General features: G+C 44.6%; 2 protein-coding genes across 4 annotated transcripts in view; one reads left to right on the top strand and one right to left on the bottom strand.

The window, feature by feature from the left end:
• The window catches only part of RAVER2 (ribonucleoprotein, PTB binding 2), a 93,104-nt gene extending 88,966 nt beyond the window's left edge, over positions 1 to 4,138 (top strand). Inside the window, exon 12 of the mRNA XM_047872104.1 lies at positions 2,012 to 4,138. Coding sequence (XP_047728060.1) covers positions 2,012 to 2,158 — 147 coding nt within the window. The 3' untranslated portion in view covers positions 2,159 to 4,138. The remainder of the gene's footprint in view (positions 1 to 2,011) is intronic.
• JAK1 (Janus kinase 1) overlaps positions 1 to 15,041 on the bottom strand; it is a 254,071-nt gene that overhangs the window by 13,118 nt on the left and 225,912 nt on the right. For 2 of the 3 annotated variants that reach the window (XM_047872103.1, XM_047872102.1), the window contains 9 exons: positions 14,354 to 14,505; positions 11,333 to 11,483; positions 11,114 to 11,208; positions 9,823 to 10,015; positions 9,249 to 9,373; positions 8,717 to 8,889; positions 6,864 to 6,981; positions 6,221 to 6,331; positions 4,135 to 5,401 (listed from right to left, as the gene is read on the bottom strand). In XM_047872103.1, the coding sequence (XP_047728059.1) occupies positions 5,294 to 5,401; positions 6,221 to 6,331; positions 6,864 to 6,981; positions 8,717 to 8,889; positions 9,249 to 9,373; positions 9,823 to 10,015; positions 11,114 to 11,208; positions 11,333 to 11,483; positions 14,354 to 14,505 (1,226 nt within the window). In that variant the 3' untranslated portion in view covers positions 4,135 to 5,293. Of the gene's footprint in view, positions 1 to 4,134; positions 5,402 to 6,220; positions 6,332 to 6,863; positions 6,982 to 8,716; positions 8,890 to 9,248; positions 9,374 to 9,822; positions 10,016 to 11,113; positions 11,209 to 11,332; positions 11,484 to 14,353; positions 14,506 to 15,041 lie in introns of those variants that run through there. The other variant, XR_007154956.1, reaches the window with a different exon arrangement.

Genomic DNA, 15,041 nt, shown 5'->3' with positions numbered 1-15,041 from the left:
GAATGTCTATTTCCTTTCCCAAATTAGGGAAGTTTTCAGATGTTATTTCTTCAAATAAGTTGTGCCTCCTTCTGTCTTCTCCTTCTAGGATCCCTATAATGTGAATTTTATTATACTGATGATGTTGCAGAGGTCTCTTAACCTGCCATTATTTATTCTTTTTGCTCTTCAGCTTGGTTGCTTCCTTGCCCTGTCTTCTAGATCCCTGATGCATTCTTTTGCATCCTGTAATCTGTTGATTCCCACTAGTGTATTTCTCATTTCAGCTATTGTATTCTTCACCTCTGATTGGTTTTTATATTTTCTCTCTCTCTGTTGAAGTTCTGAGTTCATCCACTCTTCTCTGAAGTCTGGTGAGTATATGACCATTACTTTGAACTCTTCATCAGGCATATTGCTTAGCTCTGTTTTATTTTTGTCTTCATTTGGGACATAGTCCTCTGTCATTTTATCCAACTCTGTGCTTGTGTCTATGTGTTAAGTAGGTCAGCTATGTCTCCTGATCTTGAAAGTGGTGGGGTCCTGTTGTAAACTGTAGAGGAATCCCTAGTCACTAGAACCGAGGACTCCAGGAACGTCCTCTGTGTGGCTACATGTGCCTTCCTGTTGTGGCTGAGCTGTGACCACTGCAGGTGCACTGGTATGCAGGGCTCGTTCCCGGTGAGGCCTGGTTGCAGCTACCATGGGTGTGCCGGTGGGCAGGGTCTGCCTCCTGTGCTGCTGGCTTGGGGGCCTGACCGGGGGCTCGCTGGTGGGCAGGGTGGGTGCTCGGCTCGGCTATCTGCGAGGTAGTGAGCCACCGTGACTGCTGCAGGTGTGCTGGTTGGGTGGGTCTGCTTCCCTCCCCTGCCCAGGGCAGGTCCACAGAGGAATGACACTGGGGGCAGGTGGTGCTAGCAGGGTAAAGAGTGCTAGAACCGAGTCCTGAAAGCCTCTGGCTATCTAGGCTGAGGAGGGGCAACAAAAATGGCACCTGTCAGCACTTTGACTTCCAGAGAAAGCCCCTGCAGATGCCTGCCCCACTGGCACATATCCTAAAACTAGTCAGTAAATCTCCACGTATAGGCCCAGGTGCTTTTCAGACGGTGTCTTTTGTGCTGTATCTTGGGCCGTTTTTAGCTTACTAGCTCTTCAAGGGTGGGGACTCCGTTTCTTACAGCCTTCCAGCTCTCCTGGAGTTAAACCTTGCTGATTTTGAAAGCCAGACGTATGGAAACTCCCCTTCCCGGTGCAGGTCCTGAGGGTGCTCGGTGTGTGCGCTGATCCCCTCACTCCTCTGTGCTGATGACGTCCCTCCCGTTTGTGGGCAGTTGTGCCAGGGCTTTGGTTCCAGACTGCATTTCTGCTCCTCCTACCCTTTGCAACGTAGCCTTCTCTGTACGATTAGCTGTGGAGACTCAGTTGTGTCAGTCTTCAGGCCGTCCTCAGAGGCAGTTGCATAGATGTAGTTGTTGCCTCTGTGGGACGAGGTGGGCCCGGGATCTTCCTGTTGCACCATCTCCCTCCAAGCCCTGGAAGCTGTTCCGAATCCCCTGTGCACACCTCTGTTCCGCTGGGGTCTGGAACCATTGTGCTTTTCCACCTACTAGTTTGTTACCACTTTTTAAATATCCAGACAGACCCATCCTCTAATCTGATATGCAGTTCAGTTTCTTAGCCAGTTGCCTTTCTCAGAGGAATACTGGCATCTAGCATTGCCATTCTGATTCAGTGTGCTTTAGCCAGGTGGGGGGAGCAGAGGCAACGGCAGTTGCTTTTTTTCTTTCCCCAAAGTGTTGAGAGAACACTCAGAGGCTGGTTCATATTTTTCAAACAGTCCCTCAAGTGATTTTGAATTAGAAATCCTAATTTGTTTTCCTAAAGGAGTTTGTGTAATTTTTTGATAGCTTTGTTATTTATCCTATTTTGTTTTTACACCAAATCAGAAGAATTGCCTTTCTTACAAACATCCTTAAGGAATAAACCAATTTTTAATTTAGGTATTTACATCAATTGTGCTTTTTTCTCCTAGGTGTCCTCTTTAAGAAATGAAAAACGAGGTTCATCATCTCTCCTCTCTGCCCCAGAAGGCGGTTCCGTGGAATTTGTTGGCCAGCATCCTCAGGGCACAGGAGCATATTACATGGAAACCTACTTAAAAAAGAAGCGTGTATACTGAGTTAAGTTTTCTCCTTAGAGCCTCCTAAGGTTTTTTGCAGTATCGCTGCCTTAACTACATTCAGACTAGCCATATCCTTTAAATACGGGTTTCTAATTTCCCAGAAGGAACTGTATAGTGCAGCAAGCAGAATTGCCAAATAAAAAATAAGTAGCAATAAGACAATTGAGGACATTTTCCATTAGAATTAGATGCATCTTAATGTGGTATTAACTTACAGTCCATTGAAGAATTTAACAGTGTTCCGGTATTCCTTGTCTAGGACCGGGAATAATTTTGACACCAGATATAAAAGTGTGAAGCAATAAATGGGAAACAGTCTTGTTTCCTGAGCCTTAGAAGAATGAGTTTCTTATATGCCAGTGTGCATTTCAGTTGACTTTCCCTAGAAATAACTCATTTATAGATTTTTAGGACTTTTTCCTAGAACTATAAGATTGCGAGTACAAAAATGCAGTGGTGGTAATGCAAACTAATTACCCCCATGCCAGCCCTGCAGTATAAAACCCAGAGTGATAGTGATACCCAAGTTATACACAACTACGGATGCTTTACTTTTAATGTTATGTACCATTTATACCTTTTGTGAAAACAAGGTATTTTTTAAAAAAGTAGCTTTGGTGAAGTTATTTCAGGGGTTGGCAGCCTACACCCTGGGGTCAAGTTCAGTCATCCCTGTTTTTATATCGTTTGCAAGCTGAGAGTGATGTTTATATTTTTAAGTGAAGTAGAAAAGATTTGAATTCTTGAAGTTCAAATTTCAGTGTCTATATAAAATTTTATTGGAACACAAATCTGTTCATTTACATACTGTCTATGGCTACTTTTGTGCTCTCGTGGCAGTGCTGAGTAGCTGTGACAGAGATCATATGGTCTGCAAAACCTAAAATATTGTCTGGACCTTTTGTGGGGAAAGTGTGCTAACCCTTGATCTAATAGCACGAATTCCCTAATCCTTTAACTTTTGCAACAGGCTTGTAAGCAGCAAGCAATATAGTTTCTGCATCTGATTTCATGGCATAAACTAGTAATGATCTAATTGCTACAACGAGGCCTATTTTGATCCTCAAATGCCCTGTTTCCACACTCAGTACTGCTCTTTCTGAAGGAGTACTATGGAGTAAGAGTGTAACGATTTTGAGTTAGCGAGTTGTACCTCACTTTCTGCTTTGTCTCTTACTCTTTTGTAGTGTTAGGCTGAAAAGTTAATTCAATTTACTTCTGTAAGAGTTGTGTTTATTGCATATAACTTTCACCATTTCCTGAAGACTTTGGTGTTGAAAAACCCTTTGCTGTCTAGGCATTTCCACGTTTGTTCCTTGTTATGAGACTGTAATTGAGGATATGGAGTTTAGGCGTCTCAATGATCCTAGTCTTTCTGAAATCAGATTAAATAGTAATTCGGTTGGGAGACAAGTTTTGACTATAAGGTACCCTATTTTAATTATGAAGTTTAAAATTGGTACACGTATTGTAGGACTTGTAAAAAAAAATTTACTCGGTCTAATTCATTTCACATATTAACTTCTATTCGAAAATGACAGCTACAAAGCTAATGTCTGAGAAGTAAACTGCCTCTAAGTAACTGGCACCAGTTTTTAACTCAGCAGATGAATAATGGTTTCTCCACATTCTGTACTTCACCTTCCCATCTCCCAGTGCATTAAGCATTTTCAGTGCTTAGTCACACCTCTCCCACAGTAAATGTAAATCACAGCTGCAAAATGAAAGCACAAAGAGGTTGAAGGAACGAAAAGAGATTCTGGATTAGAGCACATGAGGATCTGCCATCTGTACTGGCCTGTGCCCTGTCATCATTGGACATAACAGATAAATCAAGTGGTAGGTGTTTGCAATGAGGACCATTACCAAACTCCCCCACCCTCTGCAAAGTCTATACTGTTATTTTTCTATGTAAACAAACTGTCTGAATGCTTTGAAAGTGAAATATCTTAATATTAAAAGGCATATGCATGTGAAGTCTCTAGTATATTTATTTGTATAAAGAGTAAACAAAAGTGCATATAGAATGGCCACAGGTTTGATACAGACAGAGATCTTGGTGATGTAGGGTTACTGAACAAATTTAAATGGCAAGTTTATTGTTGCCATTGCATCAATCCAGAACTCTTTCAGGCTCAGAAGGTGAAAAGTAATGACATCAGATAGACGGCATTGGGCAGAGTTTTTCATTCTTGGTCATAAAGGTCTTACGGTTCACACTGAATCAGATGAGACATTTTGGATTACCCAGCTACATCCAAGCAAACTGAAAACGGTCTAGTAGATCCTGAACTCTCGTAGACAGTTAGGTACTAAAACATTGACTGGTTGCATCCAAAACCAGTGCTGGAACAGCTTACCCCAAAGAGGTTGAGTTCTAAAAGGATCTACGTGGGCATCTCTGAAAAGCATGTAGGACAGTATCCAGGGTCTTGGAGTCAGTTCTGATTAAAGATACACTGTTTAGGAAAGCACTGGCACAGGCTTGGTTCTCAAGAATGAACATGCAGCAAAGTATCTATTCCACAGCCATCCCCCTGGGTATGAGCCATTCTCTCAAAAATCAGTACTTGGTCACCCGAGGGGGCAGGAGCTAAGCCACTGAAGAAACAACTCAAACTTTAAGTCCTACTGGTGACAGGAATACACTCATCTTTGTATAGAAACAATGATCTACTAACTGGTATCTAATATTTCAAGAATGCTTGGCCTATCACTGTATAGATACTGAAATTCGAGGGCAGGTTAGAGTACTAAGTCCATCAATCTTTATCTTCAATTTATCTGCCGGAAAAGCGTTTCAGATCAACTGGCAGCTGGGAACAAGTGCTGGGGTCAGCTCCTCTTGTTTTCTCTTGTGCAACTGTGATGGTAAACTAGCCAAACAAAATGGTGGTACGTATTCTTTCCAAAAGGAGAAGTGCTTAAGTGCTTTCTGTTGTTGTGGTTGCCATCATTTGTTACTGGTGCCAAATTTAAAGAGGGAAGTACTTACACATAAGGAGCACTGCAGTGTGCCTTGTACACGCCCAAATACAAATTTTTTCCATTAAAATTTCTTTTTAAAATGGCTCGGTATTGGTAGGGGAAGGAGGACTTGATACACAGGAGTTTAAAGGCTATTCATGCTTCTTATTTTAAAAGTGCTTCTAAAAGTGCTTCAAATCCTTTAATTAGGTTCTGAAAAGTTGTCCTATTAGTTGGTTGGAATTCCCAGCACTTTCTCATGAGTTGATAAACCTGTAAGAAGGAAAAAAAAAAAAAAAGGTAGATCACTTTCCTTATTACTCCATTACTCTTGTTAACTGAAAGTATTATTTATGAACTATAGTTGTCACATTTCCTAGATCTTAACATTTGAGAAGTTCATGAATTGACCTTCCAAAAAATCCACATCATTATATCTCAGTATAGACTCCCATTTCCTCACTGGTTGTTCTTAGACCTTTGAGATGCACTGAAGAATACGTACGAGTGAAAGTCTTAAAAGCTCAATTCACTTGAGAATACAGAAAACCGAGTAAGTGTCATAAATGCTACGGACTCCAGGACAGTTACAGTTGCCCTGTGAACAACACGGATTTGAGCTGTGCGGGTCCAGTTATCCCCGGAGCTGTTCGACTAAATATAATACAGCGCTATAAAAAACATTTGCAGAACCGTGCTACTTGTTATCAGGAAGGCTTCCAGTCAACACTAAAGTTACATTCAGATTTTCAGCTGTAGGAGGTCAGCACCCCCAATGCCACGAAGGTCAAGGGGTTAACTGTACCCATACTTGTCACAATCCAGCTACACCAGAATATGCTCCTTTAGGGTGCTCGCTGAGGTGAGCCTACTTCTGGAGGGAATCCTTACTTTCAGCATAGCTGTCATCTGCCCCAAAGATGATTTTTCAGACGTCTGATCTGAGATCCAGCTTTAGAAAATTACTTTAAAAACTACTTTTCTACTACTTTCCACTCCTCCACCTCTACCCCCAAACCCTTGCTCAAGGAGTTCAAGCCCTGAAAACATAATACAAATTGAGTTTAGTACTGTAAATTGGCCCACAAATACCTCATCTGGGCAGTTAGGTGGACAGGGCAAACGTTTTCCTTCTTTTAACGTGTTCACAAGTCTTGTGACTGTCATCTGGCCATGCGTTGGGCCTATCATTTTCAGGAACAACTATGTAAAGTAAAACCAAAGAAAATATTTTAGCACATATTTATGTAACACCAGGTTAAGGTAAAATTCCTAGAATTAACTGGAAATTAATAAACAGACTCTTCTCCTTACCAACTGTAAATGAGAGTTCAAAATCTTGATTCACTCTCAATGGTTAGTCTATAATCTAGCTCTCAGACTCTACCAACCATTCCCTCCCCTGGTTGAAGGGCCTGTCCCAGTGACAATGATCTCATTTATGAACACATGAGGCTCAACCAAGGTCCTACGTGCTGCTCCCCCATTTTCCCAGGAAACTGTCCCTGGACTCCTCACACAGGTAAGATCCTTGAAAACTGGTGTTGTTTTCTAGAACTTCGGCTCGTAGTGAAACAGGACTTGAGAGAGCCACAAATAAGTGTCAAGTGGCAACCACATCAAATGGAAAAGTGACACTTTCCATTATAACACACTGACTAGAGTCTATGCAAGAACAAAATTTACACATTTTAACTGGGTGTGAGGTTCAGATGAAGAGACAAGGAAGACTTACTGCCATGGGGCTAGAATCGGAGTCACAGTAAGTGAGCAGCTCATGCAGAGTCACTCCAAACGACCAGACGTCAGAGGCGATATAAAATTTACACTGAATTAAACATTCTGGAGCATACCTGAAAGAATGCAGAACATGAAACTTCATTTTTCGGGGAAGGATATTTCAATAAACATTATAGAGTAATTCTGAAAAATCACCTCTTTGGTTTTTCTTGGTGTTTAATACATTAACCACACATATGCTGAAGTACACACCTGACATGTCCAACAATACTGTTACAGGTTCTCTGTAGCACAGAGTTACTTTAAAATATTAGTTTGCGCTCATTTCATGGAGCACATGTTGTCCACGAGGAGGAGGTGGCAGAGGACGGAAGGCCCCAGGTTTTCTTTCAAGTTCAAAATTAGCAATGACCTCGCTGCCCAGCCCTCTTCCAAGGTCAACCGTTCCAGTAGATGATACCCAACTGCCCAAGACAGAAATGGAGCCCCCCCCCCCCATATCTAGTTTTCTAAATACTTTTCAAACCTACTCCTCTTAAGCCCCAATGTCACTGTCCCAGTTCACACCCTCATGAGTTCTGGCTGCATCAGACTCCCTGGCTCTAGTCTTGTTCCCCTCCCATCCACAGTGATCTTTTTAGATTCTCCACCCCCACCCCTACCCCCCCTGCTGGGGAGGAGCAGAGAGACACAGAATCCCGAGCAGGCTCCATACTCAGTGCAGAGCCAGACACGGCTGGATCTCACAACTGTGAGATCATGACCTGAGCCTAAGTCAAGAATCAGACGCTTAACCGACTGAGCCACCCCGGTGCCCCCACAGTGATTTTTTTTTTTTTTAAACAAAAGCTGCCATTCTTAAACCCTCTCATGGTATCCCAAAACTCTTGGGGTAGAGGGAGTGCTAGCTCTGTGACTCGGCTTCCAGTGCTCTGCCTTAGCAAGTCCTTGAGACCTCCCACTTCGTGATCCAGCCACACCGAGCTGATTCAGGTCCTGGGACAGTCACTGCTCTCATCTCATTCTTGCTAGTCACACATGCTGCCTTCTAACCATCCTTCTAACCCCCATGGATCTTTTTAAAATCTTACGTTTACGAGACTTTTTAAAATCTTACGTTTACAGAAAACCAAGCCTGAACCCTTCCTATGCTAATGATACTATGATATTGGCTGTCCCATCCATTAAATTCTCAACTCAGTCTGCTTGTTCACCACATATCTCTAGTACCCAACAAAGCAGGACCCTGATACACACTGATGAATTCTGAATAAGGCTTAGGCTCCACAGGTGGGAGAGATCTAGGTTTGTGTCTATGCAGGATGCACCTCAGAGGAACCGCTCTGTTCTGTAGGAGCCATGGAGTAGGGGCTTAAACAGCCTCTCCCCTGGATGGTGCTCCAGGCTGCAAGGGGTCAGTCAGGCTGCAGCCTCCTGACCAAGATACCCCGGTGATCTGTAAGCAGACAGCCAAGTTGTGTACTGGGCGTGCTGTGCTCTGCTCTGTCTGGGACCTCCCTGCACTGGTCAGAGCCTACTTCATCACCTCCTTCCCATTCTGTGTGAGCATGTGACCCCTGCAACGACTGACGGGGGCAAGGACTGTGTCAGTGAATGCTCTCTCCTGGGAAGCTGGAGATGCTGACTGGGTGGCTCATGTCCTCCACTCCTTGGAAGATGGTATCGTATAAACCTCAGGCATTTCTGTGCGGGTTGCTTTTAGGGAAACAGTCTAAAAGAGGTTTCTTGAAGGCAAAGCTCAATCAATCCCAAATGTTCTAAGTTCTTTCTAACCTTGACTTAGGCAGGAGGAATAAAAGACATTAACATAACATTAGATTCAGTTACCAAAACACAGGGCTGTCCCGATCATCCTTGACTGTGTAGTACTCTTTGTCGGTTTCAATGGCTTTGGTTAAACCGAAGTCTCCAATTTTCACTTGGTGCTCACTCTCAACGAGGACATTTCTTGCTGCTAAGTCCCGGTGAACGTACTGCCGAGACCCCAAGTAGTCCATCCCCTGAGGGAGAGAAGTCAATGTAGAGTCATTTGCTAATGTTCAGGCCGTGTTTTGTATCCATCACTGCATCTCAGGAAAGCACAAATGCCGTTTCATTTACCTGTCACGCATTTCTGTTGTTGTTGTTTTTACTTTAATGTAAGTAAAACCAACCCAATTCAAAGAAATACATATTAAATCACCCATATTAACAACTCAGCTCATTTTGTCAGTACTGGCTAATTTTCATCCAAATCATGCAGAGCAATATGAACTCAGGTACAATTACTGGAAAGCTTCCCCCTGCAGTCTAATTACAAACCAATTACCCAGGACAGAGTGCCTGATTTTTTAATCTTTAACATGCTTTTTTTTTTTACCTTACAAATCTGAACAGCATATTTTAACTGTTGTTTGAGGTTAATTTTGTTCTTATTCTTTGGAAGATATTCCTTAAGGCTTCCTGAAGGTAGAAACTCCATGATGAGCTTAATACCATTTCCTCCTGTCAAGAAAAGAACACCCATCAGGACAAGGCTGCCAGATGAAGGAACTGTGGGGGAGTAGAGGGTGCAGGATCAGGAGACACAGGCCCCGAACTGATTTCAGTGTCACTCCCCACCCCGAATCCCAGGCAAGCTACTTAACCTCTTTAAGCCCCTGAACCTCAGGATCCTCAGCAGTGAACAGAGATAGTGACACGTGTGTACAGAACCCAGTCATCAGCACCCCCTGAGCTAACAGTGCTCTGCGAACAACCACAGATGACTGATTTTTAAAACTTATGAACCACATCATTTCATTACCAGTTTTAGAGTATAATATGTGGGTGTTATATCGGCTTGTAAAAAAAGATATTAGTAAATACCACTTGCCACCTTGATTGGTGGCACTAGCCGTATAACCCCAGAAGCTCCCTTAGTTTTCACACCAACCCCACTTTGCACAACATACCGTCTTCTGTACAGATGCCTTTGTACTTCACAATGTTCTCATGATAGAGGTTCCTTAAGATTTCAATTTCCTTCTTCAGATCAGCTATGTGGTTACCTCCACTCTCAGGCTTCAGGGATTTGACAGCCACCTGCTCCCCGGTATTGTCACCCTCAGGGTCGTATCTGCAGAGCTCAACCTTCCCAAAGTGGCCCTGGAAGGAAAGATGCACGTGCCTGATGAGAAAAGCCCCCACCCCGGGCCAGCAGGAATACTCAGAAGATGACGCTTGCTCCTCATGCTGTTCCCATGAAGCCCAGGGGTACACAGCACAGTCCGACCTTACAGGCGGCGAACTGTCCCCCCCGCCCCTTCCCCACCCACCACAGCCCCTCCTCTCTTGGTCCCACATGCCATCCCCTCTATTACCGAGCTAAGACAAGGAAGTATCAGGGGACTACTGAACCAACACATCGATCCCAGTTTCCGTGAAAACATAGCCCACAAGGAAGGTTATTTCTGGACCTGCAGGATGACTATGGCATTCTCTGACAGCCATGGGCCCAGGCAGCGGGGCAGGCGCCACGACGTGGCTGAAAAGGGCACTGCGCGATGGGTGTTCAGGAGACGTGGGGTCAGACTTCTCCTGAGCCACTGGACAGGGAAGGCCCAGTGACCTAGTCTTCTGAGCTGGCTCCAGAGGCACTTGATGTGCACAGACCCTCAGGGTGTTGTGAGGCACTAAGGACACTGTTATGTGTCCAGCACACGGCCCGGGCACACAGAAGACACTCCACACAGGACACAGTCTGTGTTCGCTTAACTCAACTATTGAAAATCTGTATTTAGACACAAATCCCAGTAGCTTTTCTGGTCACCTTAACCATTAGGAAACTCCCATTCGAGGTCCAAGGGAAAACTGACATTCTATGTGGCCTTCTGTGTAGTAAATATCCCTTATTTAAGCAGCCACACAGCAAAGTCCAAGATAGGGACTTTTCTGTTTCTACCACATCTATACCTATTCCCCCGTATCTCTCTCTTTCCATTCTCTTCCACCCCTTGGAGAAAAATCGAGTCTGGAGGGAGCAGACCAACATCCTGTGTGCATATCCAGCCACCTGGGCAGGCAGGTATATGCACACTGCTGCTGTGTGCCAAGCGGAGACTCCCCTGTAATTCCAGTGGCCCAGGGAAAACCCAGTGAGATGCCTTCTCTTCATAAATCTTGGCCCAGAAACAGAGAGAATGGAGAGTGGTTTTAGACGCAGAAGAGGTCAGACGGTCAGCAGGGGACTCCAGCCTAACTTGCCTCTCCCAAGTCACGGATTCTCTTCAAGAACCGCTTTTCAAAATGTGTGGGATCCACTTCGGTTGCCGGCTTTCGTTCCGAAACAATGTCTGGATCTAGGAGAGGAGGAAAGAAACCATGTTAAAAAGGAGTGACTGCCGTCCACAGGCTCCTAGTTACTCTGCTGCTTCCCCGGGGAACTGGCTGGTCTCATGCAAACACTACACGACAGGGTCTTACTCTGCTCCTCCAGTTTATTGATGTCTCTCATGATGGCTCGGAAGAAGGGTCTCTGGTTGGGGTCATAGTTCATGCAGCGGGTCATGAGGTCAGCCAGCTCCTTACAAGATGGTGTCACTGGCCGGCACCGGCTTTCATAGAATCGCTCTTTCTGTAAAGAAGAAAACCACGTGGGAGAAACCAAAGGTACCACTCACTAACCCTTCAGCACCAGTTACCATCCCTAACTTATTTCCCTGATAGCTCTGCATAAAGGCAGGTTTCACAAACCTGTGTTACTATTGCCTTATTCCGGCCTGGGGAAATGTTAGTCCCCATACTAAAATCCAAATTCAAGTCAGATGGGCTGTAGACCCAGGCCTGAACCTGCTGCATTCTAGTGCAGTCACGCAGCCTTCCTGGAATACAACTTGGCAGACACTTCAAATCCTTTGACTCATTAATTCCAACTATAAAATGACTCAGAAGTCAGATATAAACAAAGATTTATGTTCAAAGATACTCCCTGAAGAATTAGCACATTACAAATTTAAAAACAACCTAAATGCCAAATATAAAATTAGTTAAGTAAATTTGAGTTTAATGAAACAACTCTTACATTAAATTTGTAAAATTGTAAGACATATTTATGCAGGAAAGTACTCCCAATATTAAATTAAGAAGTAGAGCCTATATAACTATATCTAGCATGGTCTCAGTTGTGTTTAAACAAGACAGACAGAAACAGACTGAAAGACAAAATACCAAAGGGCTAACTAGTGGTGAGGAGCGACTGGAATATGATGACTGCTGTTTTTTCTTTTTCATAGTTTTCTATATTTTCCAATTTTCAACTGTTTATTACTTCAAAATTCTAAAACAAATAATTGATACTACTTTTAAAAATTAAGGGGCACCTGGGGGGCTCAGTCGGTTAAGCGTCCGACTTCAGCTCAGGTCATGATCTTGCGGTCCGTGAGTTCGAGCCCCGTGTCGGGCTCTGTGCAGACAGCTCAGAGCCTGGAGCCTATTTCAGATTCTGTGTCTCCCTCTCTCTCTGCCCCTCCCCTGCTCATGCTCTGTCTCTCTCTCTGTCTCAGAAATAAATAAACATTAAAAAAAATTCAGAAAAAAATAAAAATAAAAATAAATAAAAAAATAAAAATAAAAATTAAGTGAAACCATGACCCTCCAGTTAAAAAAAAAAAATGTTTATTTATTTTTGAGAGACACAGAGAGAGCACAAGTGGGAGACAGGCCGAGAGAGAGGGAGAGAATCCGAAGCGGGCTCCAGGCTCTGAGCTGTCAGCACAGAGCCCAATGCAGGGCTTGAACCCACAAACTAAGAGATCATGCCCTGAGCCGAAGTCGGACACTTAATCGACTGAGCCACCCTGGCACCCCTACCCTCCAGTTTCTAGTGAATCTCATGAGTACTGGTTTCTCCTCTGTCCCTGGGGATCCTTGGTGGAAGTGGGGAGACCTCAGAGGATGAGGAAGAGGAGGAGCTGGAACTGAGCTGGGAGCTGCTCTCGCCTCTCAGTGTCACGCTCACTTCCCCGCTCTGGTGCAGCCAGGTGGAAAGGCCATCCAAACCCATCAAGGGTACTTGGGAGGAGAGAAGGAGCCCTCTTTTATCAAAGGTACAGGCCCTTCCTTACACCATTCCTGCATGCTGCTTAGCCCTGAGTACACAGCAGGTGCTGAATAGATACTGACTTTTCTCCAAAAACCCTAGAATGAAAATCCCAAATAGCAGAGTTATAGATCTGAGGGCTTCCCTGCTGGTTTTGACTTAACTCCGCTTTCCCAAGCCCTGTACTATGTTTACCTGGCCAAAGTTAACTGGTTAAACATTCTACCTCTTCAGGATCTCCTACAGGTGCACCCTCCACTCTGGATTTCCATTGCCACTTCCTGTCTCTGTCCTCACCACTGAGAGCCTCAGAGTGTGTGGTCACTCCTTAGCCTGTCCATCCCAACCATGGTGTCTAGAAGACCCGTCCCCATGCTGACCTCTAAGCACCTCACTTCTCCATGCAAACTCATCAGTGTCCCACATCACCCCTAAGTACAATTCTGTAGCCTGGAATTTAGGGCTTCCAATAATCTGACCCAAATAACCTTTCCCACCTTACCACCTGTCATTCCTCTCCATGCTTGAGGCAAACAAAACCACTCATTGCTTCCCACGGACAACTGAAATGCCACCTTCCCCTGGATTTTGATCAATCCCTCCCAGCTCAAAGTGATGCTGCTGCCCCCATAAATACACGAGACACATTCCAATAATTGAACCACTAAGTCAGGATCAGTGGTCCTTGATTGTCATTTTACTACTTTATCCCTTTAGAGTTACAGTCTTCACACTTTCTACCAGTAAATTTAAGAGTGGGTCAGACCTTTCTGGTTTTGCACTGTAGCTGAAGGACCCAGGCATGTGCTGGGGCTCCCTGCGTCTCCGTTACCTGAACTGTGAAATGAAGGTGATGGCACTGCTGTATCTAAGTTGCAGGATTCTTAGGCCGCTGGTTTCACATATTATGTGAAGAATCCTCGTTCTTGCTATTATAGGCGAACTCTCCTAACCACACCCTAAGGTCCTCAAGGAAAGCCAAGGCCTGTGTCTATTTTATAGTGAGCCTCCAGCTTTTACTTCGAACAATGCCTCGCAGTAGAAACTCAACAAGTATCTGTGTTAATGTTGCTAACAGGTACTTCAAATCTGAGATAAACACTACCATAATGTACTACTGAGCACATATCGTGTGCCTGGCATTGTGCATGCATTATTTCATTATTTACTTAATCTTCACAACAGCCCTGCAAAATAGGTAGTATTTATCCCCATTTTACAGATGATGAAACTGACAGGGAAGTTAAGTGACACTTTCGAGGTCACACAGCCAGGAAACCTGTGGAGGACAGTCAAAGCCACCTCCATCTCTTCCCACAACATGAGGCTCCCTGACAACTGCTGAGACGTTCACGAGGGCTCAAGGAGTCCTCACTCAGCTCTCACCCCGGAAAGCAACTGCTCACCTCAATCAGTGTCTTGTCTTTCAGAGGGATCTCGCCATTATAGCAGATTTCCCAGAGTGTGGTTCCAAAGCTCCATTTGTCAGCGGCCACACTCAGGTTCTTGGAGTCTTCAACACACTCGGGAGCAATCCACGGGATTCGTTCTATGCACTCTGGAAAAAGACCAGAGAGATTTCCAGATCAGTTTCTGGAAATGCCAGGGTTGTAAATCACTGTCATTGCAGCAGAAACTGCGAGCTAACGAAGAAACTATTTTAAGCAGTGCTTTCCAAACATGGGCCCGGGGGGAGTTTGTGAAGGGTGCCACTTTCCAGGCCTCTCCGCCCAGGCATGTGCTCCACCATGCAGCAGTCTTAGGGCCAGCAGATGTGTCCATTTATCACAAGCCCCCAGGAGGGTCACATAGGGCCAGGCTTCCGAAGCTCTGGCCTCAGATGACAGCAAAGCACCCTGGGGAGGCCAACACCCCGGGGAAGGAGAACAAAGGCTTAAGAAAGAAAAGGCAGAGGGGCACCTAGGTGGCTCAGTCGGTTAAGCATCCCACTCCTGATTTCGGCTCAGGTCACAGTTTGTGAGATCAAGGCCCACATCGGACTCTGCACTGACAGGCAAAGCCTGCTTGGGATTCTCTCTCTTCCTCTCTGTCTGCCCCTTCCCCACTTGCCTGTGTGTGTGCTCTCTTTCTCAA

The sequence above is a fragment of the Prionailurus viverrinus genome, chromosome C1, assembly GCF_022837055.1.
Source record: "Prionailurus viverrinus isolate Anna chromosome C1, UM_Priviv_1.0, whole genome shotgun sequence".
Taxonomy (NCBI): Eukaryota; Metazoa; Chordata; class Mammalia; order Carnivora; family Felidae; genus Prionailurus; species Prionailurus viverrinus.
This window is presented reverse-complemented; position numbering and strand designations above follow the sequence as displayed.